This window comes from Acanthochromis polyacanthus, chromosome 3 (assembly GCF_021347895.1).
Source record: "Acanthochromis polyacanthus isolate Apoly-LR-REF ecotype Palm Island chromosome 3, KAUST_Apoly_ChrSc, whole genome shotgun sequence".
Taxonomy (NCBI): domain Eukaryota; kingdom Metazoa; phylum Chordata; class Actinopteri; family Pomacentridae; genus Acanthochromis; species Acanthochromis polyacanthus.
Window position 1 is genome coordinate 15444531 of NC_067115.1, and position 25140 is coordinate 15469670.

General features: G+C 39.5%; 3 protein-coding genes across 3 annotated transcripts; 2 read left to right on the forward strand and 1 right to left on the reverse strand.

The window, feature by feature from the left end:
• Window positions 1-1049: 1049 nt before the first annotated feature.
• On the reverse strand, window positions 1050-1892 carry LOC110960307 (GTPase IMAP family member 4-like). Its single transcript, XM_022207505.2, is given in 3 exon segments — window positions 1050-1287; window positions 1289-1647; window positions 1747-1892. Coding segments are annotated over 3 exon segments (483 nt in total). The 5' UTR covers window positions 1769-1892; the 3' UTR covers window positions 1050-1185.
• Window positions 1893-3746: 1854 nt separating this feature from the next.
• LOC110960316 (claudin-4-like) lies at window positions 3747-5752 on the forward strand. The gene is made up of 2 exons (XM_022207518.2): window positions 3747-3952; window positions 4069-5752. Exon 2 carries the CDS (start codon window positions 4265-4267, stop codon window positions 4928-4930), a length of 666 nt encoding a protein of 221 aa, XP_022063210.2. The 5' UTR covers window positions 3747-3952; window positions 4069-4264; the 3' UTR covers window positions 4931-5752.
• Window positions 5753-9909: 4157 nt separating this feature from the next.
• slc25a10b (solute carrier family 25 member 10b) lies at window positions 9910-20865 on the forward strand. The gene is made up of 11 exons (XM_022208575.2): window positions 9910-10460; window positions 15024-15143; window positions 16077-16191; window positions 16315-16363; window positions 16447-16488; window positions 16595-16638; window positions 16735-16805; window positions 17774-17866; window positions 17962-18039; window positions 18143-18199; window positions 19131-20865. Exons 1-11 carry the CDS (start codon window positions 10371-10373, stop codon window positions 19230-19232), a joined length of 861 nt encoding a protein of 286 aa, XP_022064267.1. The 5' UTR covers window positions 9910-10370; the 3' UTR covers window positions 19233-20865.
• Window positions 20866-25140: the final 4275 nt, after the last annotated feature.

Here is a 25140-nt window from a genome sequence, read left to right on the forward strand (position 1 = left end):
TTTTAAAATGGACTACTTTGGCTCTGGTGCAGTCATCTGTCTGCACCTGCCGGCACCACTCTGATCTCAAGCATCGTACCATCCACAGCGCTATCTGACAACCAAATGTGGAAAAGCTCTCCTAATTAAACATGTAATATCTAATTAAGGGCCTTTTAACTATGTTTCCATTGTCCAGTCTGTCCCTTTTACTGCATCTGTCTTCACTAATCAAATATTTTAAATAATTCTGTGGTTGCCAACAGTGAGGTATTATGAGAGTTCAAAAAGACACAAGGGATGAGGAAATAATTCCACCAACTATAGACAAGTTGACACAGAGGGCTACTGAGGTGGTGGAAGAAGAGAATGAAGCAACAGTCAAACCGAATAAAAGACTAGAAATTAACCAAACAGTCACAGCAGTTTCAAGTTGTCATGGTGTGGCAGCACTACTAGGCCTCACATTGTCCCACATGAGTTTTGCATTTTAGATTACAGGTCGTTTTGCCAACTGAGTATTATTCTTAAATGGTGCCCTGGTAGCATTTGTGTGGATATTTGAATTCATTTTCAACAACATCACATTTATCCCATGTTATTTTATTCTCAGAGATAAAATTACATTCGACTTTTAGCAATCAACATATACAGGATTAACATTTGAAAGATTTGTCAAAGCAGGCAAGGTGCGACTTATGCATATCATCGTACACTAATGAAATTATAAACGCAAAAACATAAAAAGTCAAATATGAATTTGTGCTCATGTACAATTATGACAAAGAAAACATGGCTGACTTCATAAAGGTCATGACCCGACTTAGTCAGTGTTTGTTTTTGGTTTGAGCCACCTCCCAAGAACTCCAGTGACCCCTGCAGCTGCAACCATCACCCCTGATCGTGCAGCTGCAGCTACTACTCCTTCCATGGTTGCAGCAGCACCAGCTACAGGAGCAGCAGCATAGAAAGCTGCCCCTATCAAGAAAGAACTTGTAGAGTTCAGGGTATCTCCACATTTTTGCCAAAATTGATTCCTACTCATTTGTTTCTGGAACTCTTCGTATTTACTGCTGGTATAATGGCCCTCATTTAACTGCACAGTGTTGTCTATCTTTTCAAAAAGATCAGCTACCTGTGTGCGATCATTCTTACATGTGTTGTCAAACACAACGTACCCAGCTTTACACTCATTGATGAGCTTTCTCAGTTCTGGACTTCGGCGTATATAGTCCTCGATAGAAGTTTCTTTGAGCTCGTCACCTCGAGTAAAAAGCACTGCTGTGTACTTGGAGGCTTCTTCACCAAAGTTTTCCTTGATCCACTTTACAGCATTCTTCTCCTCATTTGTGAAGCGTACACCCAGTCTGATCACCAGCAGGAATATATGGGGTCCTGGGAGAGACAGCATGATACATTTCTCGATTTCACTTTTCAAATCCTTTTCCTCAATTGATGTGTCAAAGATCCCAGGAGTGTCAATGACAGTCACGGTTCTTTCATCAAAGTGGCCGATTTCTTTCTTACAGATCTTTGTCTCGGAAGATGCATGCATGCTTGTGGCAAAAGCTTTCTTTCCCAGGATGGTGTTCCCTGTGGCACTCTTTCCTGATCCAGTCTTGCCCAGCAGGACAATCCTCAGGTCACTGATAACTGGAGAGCAGGAGTCTTTGAACAAATAGACAGCAAAGCATTCATCTTGAATTCTTGAGTCACCTCACAGTAGGAATGTAAGAAGTGTGCATAAGCAAAAGTAAACAGACTGACCTTCAGCTGACGTTAATCCCATGTTCTTGTAGAGAGCAAGAAGAACCAGGTAACTCCGATTTAACCGCAAAGACTGCCTGGGCTTGTTTCTAACTTGTTCTTCCTGATCACAGTAAGTCTATACTTATGTTAGCCAGTGAGCCCTCCCTCTCTTACTTTCCCTCCCTCTGTGCCAGAGCGGTTTACAGAGAAGTGAAACTCACTCTCACCAACGTGGCTTCCCGGAAAATGAAACTACCAGAAGGATGCTGTATGGATTTAAAGCGTTTTGTAATTGGCTTAATTACAGATTTTGCACACACTCGAGCAAGTGACACTAAATCTGTTTATTTAAAGAAGATTTTTCATCAGAATTCATTGACATTGAGAGGTGATTAGCTTTTATGCACACATGCAACATTCATTGCTAATCAAGGTTCAAGGTACATTCTTTGTACTGTGCAGTAAAATGCAGTCATTGCTGCTCCATGTTACATCCAGAAAAACTGGGTCATTCTGTGTCAATTCATTATCGCTGACTTCATAATGGTTCATATTAAGATGGTTGCTTGACTATCTCAGATTCCTTTTTTTTCAGCTGAAATTCCAACATTATCATGATCTTTACTTTTTTTAGTTTTTGTTTATCCAGTGGGAATTTTCAGTAAATCTCTCACGAGCTGAAAATTGAACAAGACGCCACTTTTACATGTCCATATCTCTTGAAGTATAGTCTTAACATATTCAGGAGATGTTCAGAAGTTTCTGATGAATGGACAGAATACAGCAAGTACTGGCAAACACGCCTCAGTTTTGTCCTTAAAGCTGCTGTCCGGAGTTTGAATCGCAGCGTCTCCCAAAACACTGTTGGTCCCACCCTCCGTCCCTCTGATTTCGCACCTTTATTTGTGCACGTCGACCGGCGCTTTTTGGAATAACATGGGGGTCTATGAGAGGAAGGCGGAGCTCAGGAATAAATTTTCATATCGCGTTATACTAACTTTATATTATAGTATCGAACTAGACTAACACATTTAAGCTTTGTTAAAAAATGATACATAAATTGAAAACAAACGGAAACTCCGGACAGCAGCTTTAAGCCCTCTCACATTCAGGATTTGATTTTAAAAAAAAAACAAACAAAAACAACAGAAAATACAGTTGTTCCCATAAGTTTACATACCCTGGCCAAATTTGTGAATTATTGTCCTTTATTTTTTAGCAAAATATGTTTGTTAATGGAAACATTTTACTTTCATTTAGGGCTGATGTTCAGACAAAGCTATTTATTGTCATGCAATTGTATTTGTTCTGATCATACATGTTTACATAAAAGAATGGAGCACATTTTACAAATTCTGCCAGGGTATGTAAACTTATGAGCACAACTGTATATCTCTAATACATAGGATCTGTTCGAACGATCTTACTATCTAAATGACATTACTAATGCTTAAAAAGTTTTCCTATGTTAGTAGAAATGGGAGTTATGGCCAATTGAAATTGACAATTAAAAAAGTAACTAATTTCCAAAAAGCCAGACAGACATCTTGACCCATGGGTATTTTGATGAAATCTGACATAGTAAAATATGGAAGTATCATCTATTTATGTGCAAAGTTTCAATATCTTTCCATGTTGTCTTCATGTTAAATGTTGAATCTATTTAACCTAATAATTCAACTCATGATGTAGTGCTGCAAAGTACCTCAAACAAAATGGAAGCAGAAGTGTTGTCTCTAACATCATCTGGTGGCTGCTTATAGAACAACTTTATAGAACAACCTCCACATAACCAACCCAGTGGTAACAGCTCAATTGATTACTATGAAAATCAGTGCAGTGGTCAAAACTTTTCTCACAAAAAACTGAATTTGAGGAGTTTGTTTTCTTCACTCCTTCTGGGGTCTCGTCCCTCAGCTTCAGTCTGCCCACTACAGCTCTAAGAGATGACAACATGCTAGCAACCAACAATGTTTGTAACAAAGTGTCCTAGTGTCCTCATGCTGTCACTTCATTTTTGCATAACTAGCTGTGTGTGCATGTGTGTGTGTGTGTTTGTGTTTAATATGCAGTATGACACTGCTGCCCTCCTACACTGTGTATGAAATCGAGCAAGACAGGCTGGCCACTCACAAAAGGATAGAGACACCAGCTACTGACATCATATGGCTTCACTGCACCACCGGGAAACCGTCAAATGAAACCTGAGACCTCTGTTTGAAAGGTAAGTTTTACAGAGAATTGGTGGTAAATTACTTAAATCTGTTATTTTTATGTCTGAATTAATTTAAAATGTGCTTCTATTCAGTAAATTTGCTGAACACAATTTCCTCTTCACAGTATATTTAGGTGTTCAACAAGAAGACTGATGAGAAGGAGGGGACTCACTGAACAACTCACGATCAGTGGACACCTTCCTGTGGACCTGGGTCTCAGTCTTCAAAGTAAGAAAGACAAGACAAAGCCTAGACTCAGGCACTTCTAAAGGCAAAACATCTTTTGACAACAAGAGCCTTCTAAAGTGTCCTCAGTGATCATGGCCTCCACAGGTCTGCAGGTGCTGGGCTTGGTGTTAGCGGTGCTGGGTTGGGTGTGTGGAGCGCTGGTGTGTGCGGCTCCTCTGTGGCGAGTATCAGCCTTCGTCGGTGGGGAGCTGGTGATCGCCCAGGTGCTGTGGGAGGGACTGTGGATGAACTGCTTGTCTCAGACCACGGGACAAATCCAGTGCAAGACCTACGACTCCACTCTGGCCCTGCCCATGTCCGCCCAGGTGGCCCGGGGCCTCACGGTTCTCTCCCTGCTCCTCTGCCTTCTGGCCCTCATGTTGGGGGTGGCCGGGGCCAAGTGCACTCACTGCATGGGCGACGGGAACCAGGCCTCCAAGGCTCGGCTGGCTGGGATAGCAGGGGTGCTGTTCATCGTGGCTGGCCTTGCCTACCTGATACCCATCTGCTGGACCTCCTACACAATCATCAGGGACTTTTATGACCCAAACGTTGCAGCGCCTTTGAAAAGGGAGCTGGGGCCGGCGCTGTACCTGGGCTGGGGGACCAGTGTGCTGCTCCTGGTGGGGGGAGCTCTGCTGCACGTTGGCTCCTCTGCACCAGGAGGAAGAGCGCTGCCTGTTTTCGGAAGAGGAAAGGACAATGCTTCTTCGGTGGCCGCAAGCGAGGGGAAGCAACCGGAAAAATCTTTTGTATGAGGTAATTTTATCGGACGTGCAAAATACGAACAGACTCCGAGGTCACGCCCTATCAGAGGTGTATCTGGAAACTGCAATGTCTTGATCTATTAAAGGATTTGTTGTGTTTTATATTTTCACGAAGAAGAATTTGTTTCTTTAAGTTATTTCATTCCCTCTTTGACATGATACACTACAGAGCAAAAGATTTCCAACAGGATTTACTTTAAGGGCTTTGTGCCATAGAAATGGTTGAAATGGATTGTGGGAGGACTTTAGATGTTTACTAATGCATGTGACATTTCTCAGATTCCACTCTGCCTCTGCTTGTGTTAGTGTGTGTGTGTGTGTGTGTGTGTGGGTGGTGTGTGTACAGAAGGCCAGTGTGCGCTGTGCATCTGTGTATGCTGGTGTTTGTGTGGGCAGTTGGAAGATGCTTGTTTATTTTTCCACTTTTAAAAAAAAATGTATGTCTTTATGCTTAACATTTTTTCCATTATCTTTCTGTGATTTATTTGTTTGATTTATTGATTTATTCTACAGACTGCTTAGTTATTAATTCAGAACCAACTATTTTTGTCAGCTGACTTGAAAAAAAGTTTTTGCATTCATCTTCTGCTTGTATTTGAATAATTCTGTATACAATGAATAAAACAGTTGATTAACATACCAGTATGTTTGGATAGTTGCAAAATGCAGAGTTATAGTTGGTCGTATGATGCTTCTTCTAGCTAAGGTTACCTAACTTAAAAATATTATACCATATACATAATGTTTAAGTGTGACAGTGCACCACTTTTCTTTTGTTTTTCTAATAAATAACTTTCTTTTGATATTTCCTCAGTTATGGGCAATCAATATGTGTGTTTGCTTTCACTACGACTGCTTCTCATTTAAACAGACATAAGCTTCCTTTTCAGTAAAGTGTGTAAGACCATTAACATGGATGGATTATGAAACAAAGGGGCCTTTGGCACAAACATGTAAAAAGCATCCCACCCATCCTACAGAGCAAAACAACCACAAACCCTGTAGTTGTGTTTGTAGTCATCTTGTCCCTTCAAAATGTGTATCTTTAACATGTTTTGCATCCTATTGTAGTCTTCCAATTCGTACTGTCCATTTAGGACATTATTGTGACCGATTTGCTTCTCCTTGAGTTCTTATATTGCCTCTTTGCAGTTATTATGCATCACTTTATACTTGTGTGCTTCCATTTGCACTCATTTGCTATCTCTTTCTGGTCATTTTGTGCTATTTTGAGACCATCTGTGTTGGTTTTATGACTTTGCAGATGGCAGTTTATTTTGCAGATAAAGGCCACGGGTTGACTCATAATCCATCCATGTCTGTAAAACATTGGAATGCTCCACTCTTTCTAATGACCTTATAATTTCAGTACTTTACAGTTGGTTTATTTACTGATGCCTAGAGCTTTTTTCCTTCAAGTCATCACATCGTCTGAACTCATGCATTGGACAAAATCCTCATACAGTCCCATATTAAACATTACTCAGGGCAAAGATTTAGTCTCTTTCACTAACCTGGTTCATGCAAGACCACTGGAAAACAACACCAACGAAGAAAGAAATGACTGCACACTGACTCCAAGCCGCAACTCAGATGTCAAACTAGTAACAGCAGACATGAAACACTTGGGGGCAGCAAACACAAAGTAACTAATGTGTCTCTTACTGAATCATAAGACACCTGCTGATTAGTTTACATGACTACAAAGAGCTCTGATCATGTAAAATTTACAACATACAGCATGAGTTATTCACTGAATTACAAACAGTCCTGTCAATGTGTTTCAGTTTGAGACCACATAAGCAGCTTTAATCAACTTCTTATTTGAGGCTCTGACTGTCTGCTCTCTTCTTGTGCGTAAACACGTTTGTGATTTTTAAAGCCTATTGAGTTTCCTCATTTTACTTTCTACTCTTTGACCTACATGTAGCTGTGAATAAGATAAAGGTTAAGTTGCTTCTTGGTTGCTTTTGGGTGATGTTTTAGAATCCTGTTGTAACATCTGTACCTTTTAAACGTGCCAGTACATGTCAATGTTTCTAGTTTAGCTTCTATAATTTTGTGTTTTTAGGTGTGTGTTAAGCGTGGGAAATAAAAACCTGTGCACCAGTCGAAGAACAGCTTTAAGAGGAGACAATGTTTCCTAAACTGAGTTCACATAGAGCCGACGTGAAGTCAAGTAAAGAATCTGATGTCTGACAGCGTCTCCATGGAGCTTTCCCAGCATGCCACCCTGCTGACTGTGCACAACAGCAGATTTACACCCGTTTTTAAATGCACACGGGGCAGGGCAATGGCAAGCAAAAACCTGCAACTCTCCAGACTGAGCCGGAGGTTCCTCCTTCTTGGAAAGAAAGAAACAAACACTGCAAGTTTATTTTTTCAGTCAGTCTTATCTCTTTTGTGGTGACTCAGCATAAATGTTTCCAAGAACCCTCAGCTTCAAAATCACACCATTTCAAGACAGAACTAAGAAATGTAAATCCAGTATTGATACTGTATATCTCATGTAGCTTTTCAGATAATGCGATTCCACTTAAACAGCATCTAATCCCTCCTGCATACAGTAAAATTTCTGAAAATGGCACCAGAATTACAAGCAGTCAACACTTAGTTTCAGTTCATGATTTGGATTTGTGTCACGTATTCATAAATATGATTCATCAGCTCTAATAATCACTTCTGTCAGCAAACAAACCACACAAGCAGCTACCGCATCTAATGTATGCAATACAATCAGTTTTAGAAAGCATGGTGTCCTTGGAGCTAATGCTCTGCCGTTACAACATATTCTTTGACCATCATAAAGAGTGACCATTAAAGGAAGTTGTGACCTTTGTTCTGAGAACCTGTTGAACTCTGGTAAGTTTTAGATTTATTTCTACTTCCAGATACTGGTAAACATCATCTGCAGAACAAAGATTAACATAGGCACATTTCGTCAAAAAAGGAGCAAACAAAAAATATAGGGCCATGGACGCTTTTCTGCATGTTATTTCCCATTTCTACTGTTTGCTACTGATTATTTGATCTTACAACATCCTCCAAAAGATATGAATAAAGAAAAAACAAGCGGTGTGACTTCTTTAAAGATAAAAAAAATCAAATAAAAAAAACTTTGATGAAAGGTGAACACGCTGATGTGCGTAATTCCACAGTTGAACATAGAGGACAGCAACAGGTTGAACTGTAAGCTGAAAAATTTGAATGTTGTGAAGAAGAAAAGCAACACAAATGTAAAATGTGTACTTCAGCTATCCTCAGGTACTATTTTTCCTTTTAAAAAAAGCTAAAATTATCAAATATGGGGGCTAATGTATAGGCTGGACACAATATCTTGGATTTACAAACCAACAGAATGATGCACATAGTCTGAAACATGTGGCAGCAAATCTGTCTCCACATTCTGAAAATTAAAAGCAAATTAAATGCTTGCATTGAAATTATGTATCTGTATCCCACGCTATTTTTTCACACTTTACTGTTTTTTGTTGTTTTCATTTATTTTACTTTGGTTAACAAAATGACATTAATTTGCAGATGTTGTACCATCCGCAGAGTAGCAATTTTATTTCTTTTGTTTCTGGATTATTTCACCTGCTCTGTGCCCCAGATTTTAATCAACCCAGTTGTTCTACCAGTTTTAAAACGATTTATATCGCAAATTCAACTCATACAATACAGTTCTGCTCCTATCAGGCAGCCCCTACATGGTGACTGAAATGCTATCATTGCAGCAAAATGACTTGATTTCCCTTGTGAGGTTGTTTTTCCTAACTCTCATACAATAATTTATGATACAACGAGTCTTCATTAATCCCACAGTGGGGAAATTTGCATTGTTTCGGTAGAAAAAGGGGATGGTGCAACATTTAAGGAATATCAATACAAAAACTCAAAAAAACAAAAAACACATGACTTTACACTGATATTGTACATAAAAAAACACAATTTAGCATTTCAAACAACACGCCAGTAATTTATGGGCGTTGCAAACATTCATGTTCAGCATGTTCACTTTTTATAGTTGTACTTATCTTTTCTTTGTCTTACTAGTGCTGGATATCCTGTCTTCTGTGGTTGCATTGACCTGGCTGGCTTCAGGTAAATGAGACCATCAGGGAGCAGCAAGTTTTTATACCAGAGCCACAATCAGATCATATCAAGTGTCTCCACTTCAAGGGGTGGACAAGGTTTATTTGATTTAAATATTACTTTACTCATTTGATTTGTGTTGGTAATTAGGCATATTTAGGATGTGTTTTTTTATTATTATCATTCTTTGGACTAAGTAGACCAATTGCACTATCATGTGCTTTTTTTATGTATCATTGTTGTAGTTAGTGCTGGGCTGTTGTGTTGCTTAGTTTAGTTTGGTTTTTTGACCTCTTTTACCGGCCTAAATTTAGTTTTGCTTTTTGTAACTGTCTTTTTTTTGTGTGAAATTAAAGCTGCGTTTGTAATTCACTTGTAAGTCCTTGGTCTTTGTCCTTGGTCTTTGCAGCTTAATGCCTCACAAATGGTAAATGCACAGATTCTTTCATGAGCAAAAAAACAGAGAAGAACTAATGTTGCAAAGATTCTTGTATATATTTAAAGTTTGATATTGCATTGTATTTAAATGTACAGAATATTCACAGTGTACATAGTATACATATGAGAACAATTCTGTAACGTTGCTATCACCACACTAAACAACTACAAACATTCTTTGGTCTCAAAGGTTGGCATAAACTTGGCAAAGCAGCTTTTAAGGCACATGAACTCACCACAGTGGAACACCCTGCTCCACTATCCCATGCAAACAACACGTTATCTCACCAAACCACGCACTCTGTGTGCCAACCCATTTCTTTTTAATGTGTAGTTTGCGCCGGTTTGAGAATGTGGACTCTTAAAGAGACAGGCTGAGGGCTGAGTGCTCTGCAGCTGCGCACAGGCGGCCTGTCGCTTTAAAAACCACATGACAGTTCTGTGGCGGTGACAGTGGGGTATGTAGTGCTCTGTGCTGTACAAGACTTCACCATACTCATACCCCGCTGTTGACCTTTGGATCTCGGGCCCCCGGGGCGGGTAGGCAGCTCCGGCGTCCACAGAGGCAATTGGCTGCGCTCTTTTCTGTCTGTAGCTTCTTCCTCCACCGAACACAGCGGGCAGAGCGTGCGCGCACACACACGTACACCTACACACACGCACACGGCCTTTTACGCGCACTAACATGTGGCAGCGTGCGTGCAATGCTGCTCGAGCCCAAAGTCCCCGGTCCGTGGCGCACTCCCTTATCGGCATGTTTGAAGATTAACGAGGCTGTCGGTGTCCTGTAGACCACGAGCTGCTGCCAACAGGACGTTGGAAGCTGCCAACTGAAAACGGACGCGTAGAGAGAGGAAGTCAGCCCCGAGTGTAGCTGCACCGGACGACGGCTGCTGCCATGACCGAGAAACGGATGTCCCGGTGGTACTTCGGTGGGCTGGCGTCCTGCGGAGCCGCCTGCTGCACGCATCCTCTGGATCTCATCAAGGTGAGGGGCTGGGGGGGGTCGCAGGCCTGCACGCCAGCTGTTCACAGTAGAGGACAACATATCCCGCAACTACCCGCCAACGACAGGGCTCATCGACTCATCGTGTGGCATCAGATGTCAGTGTGTGCTTCCTATAGCAGCTGTGAGGGTGTCACATGTCATCCATGGCATCACTGTAATGCCTGGAGCTATAAGAAGCTGGTGGGGATGTAGGACACAGGTCAGACTGGATAGCTGCATGTGCTCCCTCACATTCACTAGAGAGCAGCTTGTCATCACCTGACAGGTTGATGTTGCAGAGGAGTGAAGCCTCACATCTCATCCACATGCCGGAATACTCAGCGGCACATGACTTTGGTCAGACAAACTGGTCCTCAGGAAGTCATGTGGTGCATAACTATGTGGTCAAGGCTGCTAATCATCACCTTGCAGTGAAATAGTCCTCTGGAGGGCTTCGTGTCTGGCCAAGCATGCTTATTAACTGGTGATGCAATAGAAAGTACAGCTTAGTGTGCTGCTTTCACCAAAAATTTAACAATCAAATGTGTGCCTGTCTATTATGGCTGTTGCCAATGCTTATTCTCATTGCCGATTAAGCTATCAGTTATTTTATGGATTAATCAATTAGTAGTTTGCCAGTAATGTAAAAAAATGATAAAAATGTTGGTCAGCATTCCCCAAAGCCCAAGATGACACCAAGATACTCAATTTATTGTCACAGAGAAGGAAATAAACCAGAAAATGACCAAATTTAATGATATATGAAAGTTAAAACTTGTGAATTATCACTGAAAATTAATAAAAACCTGCAAAGGAAATCCTTACAGTTTTTTTTTCAAGGAACCAGGAAAGATTTTTTGTGGCTCAAATATTTTTTTTCTTCCAGGTTACAAACAAAGAACTCATTGATTAAAAGGTAGACCGCAGAGCTGAGTAGCTGTTGTCAAGTCCTGTGTTAGGACTCAGTATCCAGGCCGAGTGTCTCTAATGCTGACGAGTTTTGGATGCGAGCCTTCATTCATCACAAAACATGACAAGTCAGTTAGTCAGATTTGATAAGATCTACTGGAATGAATCCAGTAAAAAAAATGACGTTAGCTCAGAGGCTCGAGTAAGTGAAAATGCAGAACAAACTTGTCGACATGTCCGTGCTGTTTCAACACCATGTTCGAAATGAGAGCACTCACTGAGATCCACTGTGAGAGCAGACTGGTGCCTGATTAAGTCAAATCTGGTGACTGTTGCATAGCATACAGTTTGTGTATTTCAGGTGCTGTTACACCGTTTCCTCACACTGCAGATTTGGTTTGCATTGTTTGCATAAATCACATGTAAAATGACTTTCAAAATAATGAGGTGTGCTCCACTGCAGCTTTAATAGCTTCCTTTTACTCTCGTGTAACGTAAGTTTTGGTCTAACGCTGTGTATTAGTAACAATAAGGCACAAAAGACCTGTTGTGTTCCCTGTGACCCGACACTGAGGAGGATTGGGACTTTGCAATGCTGTGCTCCATAATCCTGTATATTGTACGGCAGGGCATCTAAATTTAGAAGTTCTGAACTGTAATTTAAAGGAATGGATGCAACTTTCAGCAGAGACAGACATGACTGTTCAAAAGTTTGGAGTGGCTTAGAAATGTCCTTATTTTTGAAAGAAGAGCCATTTTTTTCCACTGAAGATAGCATTAAATTAATCAAAAATCCAGTCTAGACATTGTTAATGTGGTAAATGACTATTCTAGCAGGAAATGGCTGATTTTTAATGGAATATCTACATAAAGGTACAGAGGAACATTTCAAGCAACCATCACTCCTGTGTTCTAATGCTACATAGTGTTAGCTAGTTGTGTTGAAAGGCTCATTGATGATTGGAAAACACTTGTGCTGTTATGTTAGCACATGAATAAAAGTGTGTGTTTTCATGAAAAACATGAAATGGCCTGAGTGACCCCAAACTTTTGAATGGTAGTGTATGTATTGATCAAACACACGTATCATTTAGTAAAGACTCTCTGGTCATGGTGTATTGATTTCCTTGTCTGCTTCAACCCAGATGTGCATTTACCCCTCAGAGATCCTGCCCTGCTGTTGTCTTGAAGTTACTTTGCAGAGTTGCCAAACAAGATTTAATTTGACCTCGCCTTAAGAAAAAGAAAACGATATTTTAGCCCTTTCGGCTCTCTTCGGTGTAACATTTCACAGTGAGTGTGCACAAATATTTCTGTGCAAATACATCCTAGTTTGCTGATAGCGTAACAACGGCAACCCCTGAGGGCTGAGCACACACAGCAGCGAAACCACAAACACGTAAGTCATGCTCTTCAAATATAAAAAGGCTACATGTAACTAAAACACATAAGAGTAAAGAAATGCAAAAATGCATACAAACAGGAGCTGCTAAGATTATTTTAGAGCTCTGGGACACTTTGTGTAAGCACGAGAAACGTAGGATAAAAGCTAGTACAAATACTTTTCTTCTGCTATAATGTGGCTTGATGAAGTCTTGATGGTGGAAGTAACCGTCTAGATTTCAAATATATGGTCAGTTTATTGAAATAGATGTGATTTTGAAACCTGCTGCAGACATGAGGAGCTGCCTGCCTCCTAAAATAACCGACCAGCTCATGTCTGTCATCATCCCAGTAACAACAGTGTGACTAATTAGTGTTCTTAGAGAAAATTTCATCTCAAAGTTGAGATGCAATATGCGGTGTTGCCAGTTACAGCCTCTATTCTGGCATTTATATTTTCTATGCGTTTAGGAAAATTCACCCCAGGAAAGAGCCAAAAGTAAATATATTGAGACTTTTGATGCAGCCGATGGAGGCAGAATGCTGCTAAATATGAGATTCTGAAGCTAAAGTTGCTGCAGGTTGCTCCTCAGTCCTTGTTATTACGTCGTTTTAAGTGTAGTTTGTTGTTATGTTTGGTCTTTTCATGGGAAAATCACCAAAGATAGCCTTTAATTTCCTTTGTGCTTTCCCTCTTTCATGTGTTTTGCCAGCAGGCCCCACTGCACCGAACACATTCCCTTCAATGGTGCATCACAGAAAACGTTGTAGCAGTTATGCTCAAACTACACAGACTGGTAGATACTTATGGTTTCCTGACAGTGATGCCCAATAGTTTTACCTCTCGTACATTCAGAAGCTCAAAGTTTTCAGCCCACCTGGTTATAACTTTCCACTGATGGATTGGCAAAAAAACTTTTCATTCAACACCATCATCAAATCAAGATTTAAAGTTGATGAAAATTTTGGTTAATTTAAAAGAAGAACCTGCAAATGTAATGACAAAACTGGAATCGTCAGCTGTATGTTCTTTTTAGTGCTGATTTGCAGTGTGATGGTGAACCGGTTTAACATTATCTGCTAAATATCAGCATGCTAACATTGTCTTTGCCTTTGCTACTCTAAGATGCACACAATTATCTTATGACTTATTCTTAACTGTTGGAATTTGTTGTAATTATTTATTTTATGTTTTGGATATTTATCTGTTTTTACACTAAAGCACTTTGTTTTTTTAAAGGTATGTATAAAGTTATTGTTGTGATTATAGCATATTAGCATGCATTAGCATTTAGCTCAATACACTGCAGTGTCTAAATACAACCTCACAGAGCTGTTAGCTGTTGTGTTTTTCTTTTTTTTCTTTTTTCTTTTTTGTTGTAAAAGTCATTTGCTACTGGCTCCGTGTACCCTGAAATTACATGATGAAGAGTTTAGGAGAAACTCAGTAAGAAAAATCCTTTGAATCCGTTTTTTTTGGTAAACGGAGGTTTTATTTGAAGCCTGGTTTCCCACTTGAAAAGTTGTATGCTCAGAATGTTTGAAAAATTTATTGTTCTAGATAACTTCTGTTAGACTGGAGTCACTGCCGATGCCTTGAAATCCAGTGAGCTGCAACCAAGATTTGGATTTTGGAAATCATTGAGCGCTTGAACCAAACTGTGAACTAAATGTTTAACTTGCTGTCCGAGTCGGTTTGTGCTGGAACCAGTGTGTCGGTGTGGACCAGCAGGATAGAAGCTGGCAGTGAGTCAGCTGAAATGACTTAGAGATTTATGAGTTGAACTGTGCCTTCATTTAGTAAAGACATTGTGTTTTAAAGGACTCTGACATTCATACCGAAATCATGATTATAACAAAGGACCAAAGGTTGGACCACACCGAGGATTGTTAAAACCTTTAGAGGCCTTGGGCATGATCTTATAAATGCTTGAATCCTCCTCTTCTACCTTCTTTATTGAAACAACGTGGATTTGCATTATGGGAAACGTAGGAACCTATGTTTTTGGGTTTGACCAATACTACAGACTCAAATTCAGGATGTCTCAGCTTTTGCTTTATGTAAAGTCCCCCAACATCACCACAACTAAATGGCTGGAGAATCCTTCTAAGCGGTGGTACATTTAGCTACATGACAGATCAAATTACTCCACAAAACAATTTCTTTCAAATTGTCATTATAGATTTTTTTGTCTGCATTCTTTATCATGTCACAATGTTGCCATACGTGGCTTTAAAATGACCTGAATTCTAATACGACTGTTTTTGCAGGTGCACCTGCAGACGCAGCAGGAGGTGAAGAAGAGGATGTTGGGGATGGCCATCCATGTGATGAAGAACGATGGCGTGTTGGCTCTTTACAACGGCCTCTCTGCTTCTCTGTGTAGACAGGTACATTGATCTGAGTGCAGTCTGATTATCGGCCTGTGTGTGTGTTGTTGTGCTCCTTTGTTTGCACTTTTACACGAAGGCTGGCTTATATAGCTGAAAAATAAACCACAATAAAATATTTTCTGCCAGTCTATATTCATAGTTATTGATCATTTCTAATTTGTAATAAAGACCAGGAGAAAAAAACTTTAGTCTGTTTGCGGAGGTGCGCAGGCAATAATATTAGCTCATCAACAAACAATGCAGACATATAAATACGTTTTGCATGTAATTAAAACTCAATAAGGATACAAGAATGATCTCTCCTTGAAACACATTAAAGAAAAGAAGTAAAAAACATGGAGGTGGACAGTTTCTATATCAGTGTATCACTATTGTTTTATCACCAAATCTGATTTAATCCTATGATTTGCAGATTAGAGTTAAACATTAAGTAATGTAGACATCCTACTACTACTACTGCTACTTCTACTACTACTGCTGATCATGATAATTTCTTTCCTCAACCTGTTTATTCTAAGAATCAGCTTCATTATAGAACCAGTTTGCTGCTTTAACAGGCAAATTCTAACAAGTGCATAGCAGTTACGTTTAAGGCTTGCTCTTTAAACATGGCATGTGGTTATTCTGACTTTTTGTTAAGCTGCTATTTTTAACTGAGCACGTTGGTTTATGGCACCAGGACACTAACAATAGGACAGTTTTTATATAGTGTACAAGAACAACTGTGTGTTCAGGTCTGCAAATGCTGCAGGAGACAAAAGGTGACTTCAGTGAGAAAGAAAGGTTTAATTACAGCCACTGGATGTTGAGAAAGAGTTGGATAAGTTTGATCTTGTTCTTGCAACAACATTGTGTAAGTTTAATAGTTTTGCCCAAGGCTCCCCCTAGTGGCTGAAAAATATAAATGTATGTTTTTTCTTTCTTTTTCAGATGTCCTATTCGCTCACCAGATTCGCCATCTATGAGACCGTGAGGGACATGATGGGCAGCACAAACAAGGGCCCGATGCCCTTTTACCAGAAGGTCCTGCTGGGAGCCTTTGGAGGTGACAGCACACACACATATTCTGCTTCTTCTTGCTTCATACCTCTTTCTCTCTCTTGGTCTCATTCACTTATGTCAGACTTCTATAAAGGACAATGCTCCAACAGGGTTTTTCTGCCAACAGGTTTCACTGGTGGGTTTGTTGGAACACCGGCAGACATGGTGAACGTCAGGTAACATACTATGACAATCCTGCTCAAAATCAGTCATCAAACAGTGGAATTCAAAAGATCTCATTTTTCATTTTTTCCTCTAGGATGCAGAATGACATGAAGCTACCACCAGAACTGAGGAGAAAGTGAGTGTTGTAATTATGTATCTAAGGAAAAAGAAAGAACAACCAAAAAGCAGTTTAAATGTAAATTTCCGAGTAAATAAACACTTAATTTATGGTTTTTTTGCAGTTATAAACATGCCTTTGATGGACTCTTCAGAGTCTTCAGAGAAGGTAAATCCAAAGCAGAATATTGTCGGTTGGTATTTCATCTTCAGGAAAAAAAAATGGCATCATATCTGATCTTTGATCTCCATCCTGTCTTTGCAGAGGGTTTAAGGAAACTGTTCTCAGGAGCCTCCATGGCTTCCAGCAGAGGAGCGATGGTCACTGTGGGGCAGGCAAGTCATACTTTCTCAAAATCTGCAATCTTTGTGGGGTTTTTGGTACAAATATAATTAAGTCAAAAATCCTTTTGAATTCTCAGGTATAAGATCAATGAATAACTACATAGAAGTACAGTTATGTAAGCTTCTTGGGGCAACTCATGGAGTGTTTAATTATTATACTACAGCGAGATAACGCTGTTAATATTTGATTTAATTCATTCATAAGCTGCTCTGGAGCTTCTGATGCTACAACTGATAACAAAGAACACTAAGAGAGTGTAGTGAGGGCTCACTGTGGGCCCGCTTTTACTGCAGTATAAAGTCCAGCACCTCAAAGGAAACAGCACAACCATGGCTAGAGGTAGAGAGAACTGAAAAATGTTTTATAATTTGAATGGATTACCTATAGACCAGACAATAAGGTTCAGTCCAGAATGCACTGAAAGTTAGCAGAAAACTGGTTGTGCTCTAAAATTTTACCACAGAGTGTTAATGAAGTGCACCTGCACCAATACATTTAACAAAACACTGAGTTAAAAGATACCTTCCATCCCAAAACCTGATCGGTATGATCATTGTATAACTGTTATAGTAACAATTCTTTTAGTGTTGTGAAACCAGCAGTATTGTTACTCAATGTATCAATGTAACATTTTTGTCTTACCACTAGAGGGAGCCAAAAACTGAAATATTCAAATGTTGTCACTTGGACTGATTCATATTTGTTGTTTTTCTGACTGACTGTACATAATGACCAACAGTTAGTGTGCTTTACAGTTTTCATTCCAGTATATTAGCGCCATGTGCACAAATTTGTTAAAACAGTCCAAATGTATACATTTGAAAACAAACACAGGCAAATATCTGAGCTCTGATTTAAAAGCAGTGAGAGATTGTGGGGTGCATCTTCCTAAATATTTCTTTTCCCCAGTAAAATTTCACCAGTTTTCTGCTTCTACCCTTTACATTTCCATCTTCAGTTGGCCTGCTACGACCAGGCCAAGCAGCTGGTGTTGGGAACCGGCATGATGGGAGACAACATCTTCACACACTTTCTTTCCAGCTTCATTGCTGTGAGTACCTGATTTTATCCTTGTGCACTGGAAGCCAGAGTCAGTCGGTGTAAAGTTCACCAGGCCCCTTTGCTGACTGAACTGCTCCTCTGCAGGGAGGCTGCGCTACGTTCCTGTGTCAACCTTTGGATGTAATGAAGACGAGGCTGATGAACTCTAAAGGAGAGTACACAGTGAGTACATCCTTCTTTATCCTGAATCTAATTCTCTCAGTCCACTCTGTTTCTTTATCTATATCTGAGCATCCATTTTAACCCGGCATGTCTCTGTCTTCAGGGGGTGACACATTGCTTACGAGAAACTGCTAAGCTCGGTCCGATGGCATTTTATAAGGTAAAACAGTCCTACATGCTAGATATTTATCACTAAAATGTGTTAATTTGACTCGTGAGGAATATCCCATGATGGTTTGATTTTTCCTGAGAAGTAGGAATTGTTCCCTGGCTGCTGTTGAGCAAATAAATTCCTCCCTAGCAGTGGATGCTCTAACAGCATTCATCTTAAATCACCTCTAGTCCTATAAAAAGAAGTGGCTGTGCTCTTCTTTCTTTGTGACAATGCTTGTGGCTTCCTGTTTTCCTAGTAAATAATAAAGACAGACAGCAGCATCCAGCCCGGCAGTCAACTAAACACAGGATTACAACTAAAATACTTTAAATCAGTCCTGCGGAATCTTTCTATTTAAAAATAAATGCAGGGTTTCACTGTCTGTAGTACATGCAAGTAAAGAGTCATGATATAAAGCTTCATACAAAGTTTGGAGATTTTGGAGCCTAACAGAGGTTGTCCATTTCTCTGACAAAACTGCATCAACTGCAGACATTAGATTAAAAATGCCATCTATAAATGCAAACCAAGTGAAGACATGATCATTTTTGCTTTGTTGGTCTGGAATTTGATTTATCAGTGTGATTTAGAATGTGTGTGTGTGTGTATGTTTTCCTAATAATATCATTTTTAATTAATCAGATTGTTGTACAAAAAGAGGCCCAAGTGAAGTAAAAATTAAAAAATAGGGTTATAATGTAATGGTGAAGTATTTGGTTTTAAAAATGTGTTCCTCTGATTCCAAACAGCTGCTCATAAAGAACAAAAACTTTATATTTTGGCTTATTTCACCAGAAGATCACCCTATTCTGCCTGCCACCTTCTTGAAACTCAGCGTCACTCTGGATAAGATCTCAAAAATAGCAAATTAAAGCATTGTTTGTTTTATTGGCCAAGCAAAGTACAAACAGTGATCTAACGCTACATTTTGTCGCAGGGTCTTGTTCCTGCAGGGATCCGCTTGGTTCCTCAAACAGTGCTCACCTTCATCTTCCTCGAGCAGCTCAAGAAACACTTTGGCATTCTCATCATCTCCTGAGCACGCTCAGTGACCGGCCGCTCTTCAGCCCCGCCCACTCAAACACCGTCACCGCCGATCACAGCCCATCAATTGCCATCACTCTGCTCTGCTAGAAGAGAAGGGAAGAAAGGAAGACGTGCAGTTTATTGCCAGCTCGTGCATGTTTTTCTTCTCCTTTTGCTCTACCTCTTTCTCACAAGTAAAAGTTAAACATTTTTGTTTTTATCAGGAGCATCAACTTTCAGAAGGGATTTAATTCTCTTTCAATAAAGGCTTTTAAGGATGCTCAGAAAGAAACTGCAAAATATAGAAGTGCTTTAATAGGATGAATCGATGTCCAGTATAATTTCAGGTACAGATTGGCACATGACAGAAGGAGACGGGCTGAGATTAATTATTAATTTTGAGTTAGAGAGACTCCAGCAGTTCATCTGCCATGCTGAGGACTGACTAAATACTTATTTTAACTCATTCTAAATGAGATTTTGTGATTTATGTTTAGCTCAATCTACAAGTGGTGCCTTCAGGGCACACACCAGTCCAATAACAAATGCAGATTGTAGCTTAAATGTGTTTTCTGTTGTCCTCTAAAACACTTTCTTATTATATTAGGCCGTGAAAGTGTTTAGAATTTTAGCAGAAGTAGAGAATTTTATATTAAACAAACACAGCTTAGCCGTGTCATTACTGCCATTCTGACCAACCCATAATATTTCCCAAAAGCTATTACTAAAACATGACTGAACAAGTTTTAATGTAATTACATAGAAGTCATTCCCACTCGTTGTGACCAAACGCGTTACAATGGTAGTGCTGATTTATTTGTTTGCTTTGTCGTTGCTTGATTAGTCCTTTAGAACTGGAAACCAACTACTAACAGGTTAAAATTTCATTCATTTGGACCTGATGCTCCTTTATGTCATTCCACAAACATCATTTCACTGTCAAATCTGGAAAAGGACCAAGCTTGTGTTTGTGTCGTGTCTTTTAAAAAGGAGAGCGTTAGAGGGGAAACTGTGAAACTGAGAAAAAGGGGGTTGTTGAAATCCTGATGCAAGCAGAGGGTTTTTAAAAATAAAAATACATGACCACTTCATCTCTTAAAGTTTAGTTTTTTAATAGGGATGTGAAGCCTGTGGAGAACTGCTGCACAGTGTGCATGTAGCATTTCCATCTGTAACATCATTGTCTGGTCTACCTGTACTCATGTCAGACTTTATGACTCAGGGTGCTCCTCTGTTTTATAAGGCACTTTATTTTAAAAACCCTAGATTCATACGGACTAACCTGCTGCGTAGAAACACATGCTGTATGTTAAAACGTGTTCTAAAAGGAACATTGTTTTTGTTTTTAATGGTTCCAGTTGGTCTGGCTTTGATTCAGTGAAAGTAAGGACTATCTGTGCTGTGCCTGCTCTGTTTACAGAGATCTTGTAACGTACTGTTGCCTTACAGTGTCTGTCCTGCAGGGGGCAGAATAGTAACGTGTGACTTATCCTGTTATGCATCATAATAAGCCCTGCACCTTCATCCCAAGAGGAATAATAACACTGAAAAAAAATTAAACTGGAGGGACAGTTATGTGCTTGTGAAACTGCATTTTGTAGATCCTTAACTAATGACTTTGGAATTAAAATACTAATTGAAAATAACTGTGTTTGCTTGTTTTTTTTTTCATTGAAGAATAGCAGAGTTATCTTGAGAGTGAAATCAACCAAATCACCCCAGATTTTAATAACATTTTTTCATGCTGCAGACTCACTGGACTGTATTAAATCCATCTCATTAAATGAACAAATGTGATCTTTGCGGCGGTAAACGGCAGAAACGCAAACACACACAGTACCGTGAGGCTGACTGCGACTCAAGCTTCACCTTCAGGGATTCGTCCTCATTAGAACAAGGGCACACTTTAATGTTTTCACCACCAGTTCTTCACACGAGCCCACAGACTCGAGATGTGTACCTATTTTTGCAGAATTATGGCCTCCCAGCCTGAACCATCTGCTTAAGTGGTGGTATTCAGGAGTGATGATAAACGGCTGCAGTGTAACTCCTGTTCCTCTGCCTAGATGAACATAGCTGTAATCCTTCATTAGCACTATCCATCACATTAGCGACACTGACTGTTCACCTCTAGCATCACATATATGCGAATAATTTGCCTCTGCATGCACCCTGCTTCATAATAGCAGTACTATTTTTCCACAGCATGGTATATTCTATCTGTGTGTCCAGTGATATGAACATTCAGGGTTTAGGCCCCAAATTTTCTTCAGAAATGCCTTTTATCCCACTTTATAAGGAGCAATAGCCATCAAACATTCCTGTTTGGAATAAACATTAAGCTGCTGCTTGAGACAAAGAAGACAGAATATAAATTTTTGGCTTCAATTGGTTAATTTTTAATAAACACCTTGTACAGGACAGTCAGTACTGGCACCAACAGTCAGTATTCAGGGTCCATCTTCTGTGAAACACAAACTTTCCCCAGTCTGAAATTTTTTCCTCTCAGGAGGCTCTAGGTGTGAGCTTTAAGCCAAGAAAAGCAAAAGTTCTACGTACATTCACTGTCATGTTTGATTAATCTTTTGAAAACTTTCACATATTGAAAATGCTGCAGCAGATTTGTATTCTGTCTTTTCTGATGTGGAGATTAGTATAATTTGTTATATTGCTGCTGAGATGTGTCAACCTACTTCAAATATTCCCTGACAGGATGGCATAAAATACCAAATGTATTCATAAAACAACAAGGAAAATGGGGCCGGAGCTACAGTTTGATTCGTTTACCATGCACTGCTAAATGGATTAAATTCAATATCTGTAAAGATAGCTGGAAAGAAATTTATTTTCCTTCTTCATGTCAGGGCTGATTTAGAACCACATCTGTGTGCTCTGACGTTGACAGGCCATCGCATGATATTTGACTTCAAGATTTTTAAAAATGTAGTCTCCGATTCCATCTGTAATTCTTTTGTTAAAGGCTCTCTGTGCAACACTCAAAAATAATAGTAATAACAATAAAATAATAATTTTGACTATTAGGCCACATTAGCTTTGTAAAGCACAATGAATGGCGCACACTCAAGTAGCATTATCTTCATTTCAGAATCAGAATCAGAATCAGAATCAGAATATTTATTGTCATTGTCACAAGAACAACGAAATTACGCTCGGAGCATCCATACAGCAGAGTTGATAAGTGCATTTCAAATTCTCTCTGCTTTTCTTATCTTTTCATGCTCTGTTGGATCCATCAACAGACTGGGTCCACTTCTGGATGAACCACAGTAGACTCCTGTGTTGAAATAGTGACACAATAATGGAATCGAAACAGATATGATGCGAGGACAAGTAGCAGAGGAGACTGTCAAAACAGCAGCAGAGACTCTCTTACTGAGCAGAGATGAAACGAGTGCACATAAATTAAGGAATTATTACCGCCCGGCAAAACTGCGTTCCAGAAGGTATTGTTTTCAGCTGCATGGCCTTGCTTGCTTGCTTGCTTGTTTGTCTGTAACAATTTGGTTTCCGCGTGATAACTCGATAAAATATTGATGTAGCCTCACCATATTTGGTACACAGGTGTACCATAATAAGACACAGGTCAAGTTCGAATTTGGTGACCGTGACCTCATTTTCAAGGTCACAGGGGTCATCTTTGTCGCCGGGTGGTCCAAGTTTGGTAAAACTTCTTGTTAAAAATCAAATACTTTGTTCATGAATCTTTTCTTTTTGGGGCTTAAATGCTAAACTGCACTTTTGCTTTTCCAGTGAAGTGTGGGAGGTCATTTTTGCTCTGTGTATAAGCTACAGTTTCAACAGGAGGGACTCACATGCACTAACATGCGCTAACATGTATACATAGCAGACGGTTGTTTGTTGCTATATTAATGTTTTATTTGTGTTCTGTTCTTTAATATTTTGTCATGCATCATCCTTCACTCTGAAAAGTAGGAAAAAGACGGTTTTAAACAGAAGCAGTCATTTGGCATACAGTAACTTTACAACAACAGATGCCACTGAAACTTATAGGATTTGTCCTGTTAATGCTGTAGATGGACAAAGTTGAGAAGCAGCATTAAATATTGGGGAGACAGAGTCAAGATTTAGATTTTTGACTGTTTGCATAAAAAACACAAAATTTAGCTCCTAAAATCAATTATCTGTAGAGCTAAGTTCACCAATATTCAATAAAAACAAAGTGAAAAGATAAGATAAGCAAACTTATGTTCACTGTTGTTATGTTCTGTGATTCTTCTTCCCGCTCCACAATCAATGTTTGTGCATCGACAATAATCCAGATCACTGGATTGTAACATGACAGAGGTCACTCCGTGTAAATTATCACTGACGCCGCTGCAGCTCCTAACTTTACAGCTTTTATTACCAGATGAAAACAATTTTGCACACACATGCTTGTCCAGCACCCAACAGCAGACTCAGTTAGTGAGTGCCCAGTGAACCCAGCTTTAAATTTTACCATTCAGAAAATAAAAAATACCCCACGGCAATACTTCCACTCTGTTTATTTTACAGATGATCTGATTTCACTCCATCTGCTTATGAAGAGCATTGGTGGTATTTGGAGGGCTGTGATTACGGATAATAAAGTAATTCCCTGCTTCGCTGACCAGTATGTGCCAGGCTAGCTGCAGCTCCGTTTAGTCTGAGTACAGTCGAGAGGACAGGGAAAAGTGATTTTAGGTTTTGAGAGGCTGGATGCAGAAACTGCAGGAAATAATATTAGCACAAATGTCACGGTGACCGTAAATGGCAACTAGTTGGTCAACATACTGTCAAGATCATGAGTGTTTGGACACCTTTGTTTTTTTCAGGCTTTTTTGTACAGAAGAAACTATGTGGAAGATGCAAATCTTTTAACACAGAGGGTCAAGGTACTAAAAAGTATTTGGACAGACACAAGTTAAATGATAAATCCTTTGTAGTCAATGAGCACATCAAGCCTTTAGCAGATGTTTTGTTTTACGGTGATGCTCTCCCATCTACACTGTCATTAATGTGATCTTTCTCTTAAGATCAACTGGTTAACTTGACTAGTTGAGGATACCCCCTCCTCTTCACCCTCTAAAGCTCCTTGGCTGACTTGGCTTTCTGTTTAGGATCATAAATGATGAGGTTACCCACTGAGTTTTATTGTGTTTTCGTGAGTCTGAGCATTCATTCTGTTGCTTCCATCAGCAGCGAGATCATCAATAAATGCTAGTGTGGCAGCTCCACTGGCAATCCAATAACCCAGTAACACAAACACCACCATGTTTGACAGATGACTTGTTGCTTTGGTTCTGAGCTGTTCATTTCTTTTCCTTTAAATCATTTTGGCAGGAGGTTGCTTTTGTTTCATCAGTCTCTTGAACTTTCCTTGCAACTTTCACAACTTGGCTTCTCGTAGAGTTGTGAAAGTTTCTCTTCATCATCGACAACATGTCAGTCTTCCTCCTTCACAAGACTTGCTCCTTGGTTTGCTGGTTGTATCAGTTAGCATTTTTAATAAGTTGTGGTATGAAGCATATATGTATAATGTTATATTACAGACAGATTTTTTGACATATGTCATTTTTGCACAGTGTGTATTTTTTTACATCATAGATTTTTGCACATTTTATTACACAAACATATGACAGATGCTTTTTATAACCTTCTTCTAAGCTTTCAGGGTGTTTTAATACGTCTGTGAATAGTTTTTGCACTGAGACTTTTGTGTTCAGGGTTAGATGTGAGTTCTTGACTGTGGTTGTAGCTGCTGTAACAATTTGATCAATTTTATATCTACAATGAAGAATTCATCTACCTTTTATCTTGTTTACTTATTATCTTGAGACATTTTTAGTGTTAGTATTCCAGTTTCTTTGATCCCCTGTAATTTGGGCTCTCTGTGGTAAAAAGACTAATGTCACACATAG

What these genes read in the sequence shown, in the direction of transcription:
- slc25a10b (XM_022208575.2), top strand. Translation starts at nt 10,371, where the DNA reads ATGACCGAGAAACGGATGTCCCGGTGGTACTTCGGTGGGCTGGCGTCC. An exon ending in CCTGCTGGGAGCCTTTGGAG is followed by an intron (nt 16,192 to 16,314) that starts GTGACAGCACAC and finishes TTCTGCCAACAG; the next exon opens with GTTTCACTGGTGGGTTTGTT. An exon ending in ACTCTAAAGGAGAGTACACA is followed by an intron (nt 18,040 to 18,142) that starts GTGAGTACATCC and finishes CTCTGTCTTCAG; the next exon opens with GGGGTGACACATTGCTTACG.
- LOC110960316 (XM_022207518.2), top strand. Translation starts at nt 4,265, where the DNA reads ATGGCCTCCACAGGTCTGCAGGTGCTGGGCTTGGTGTTAGCGGTGCTG.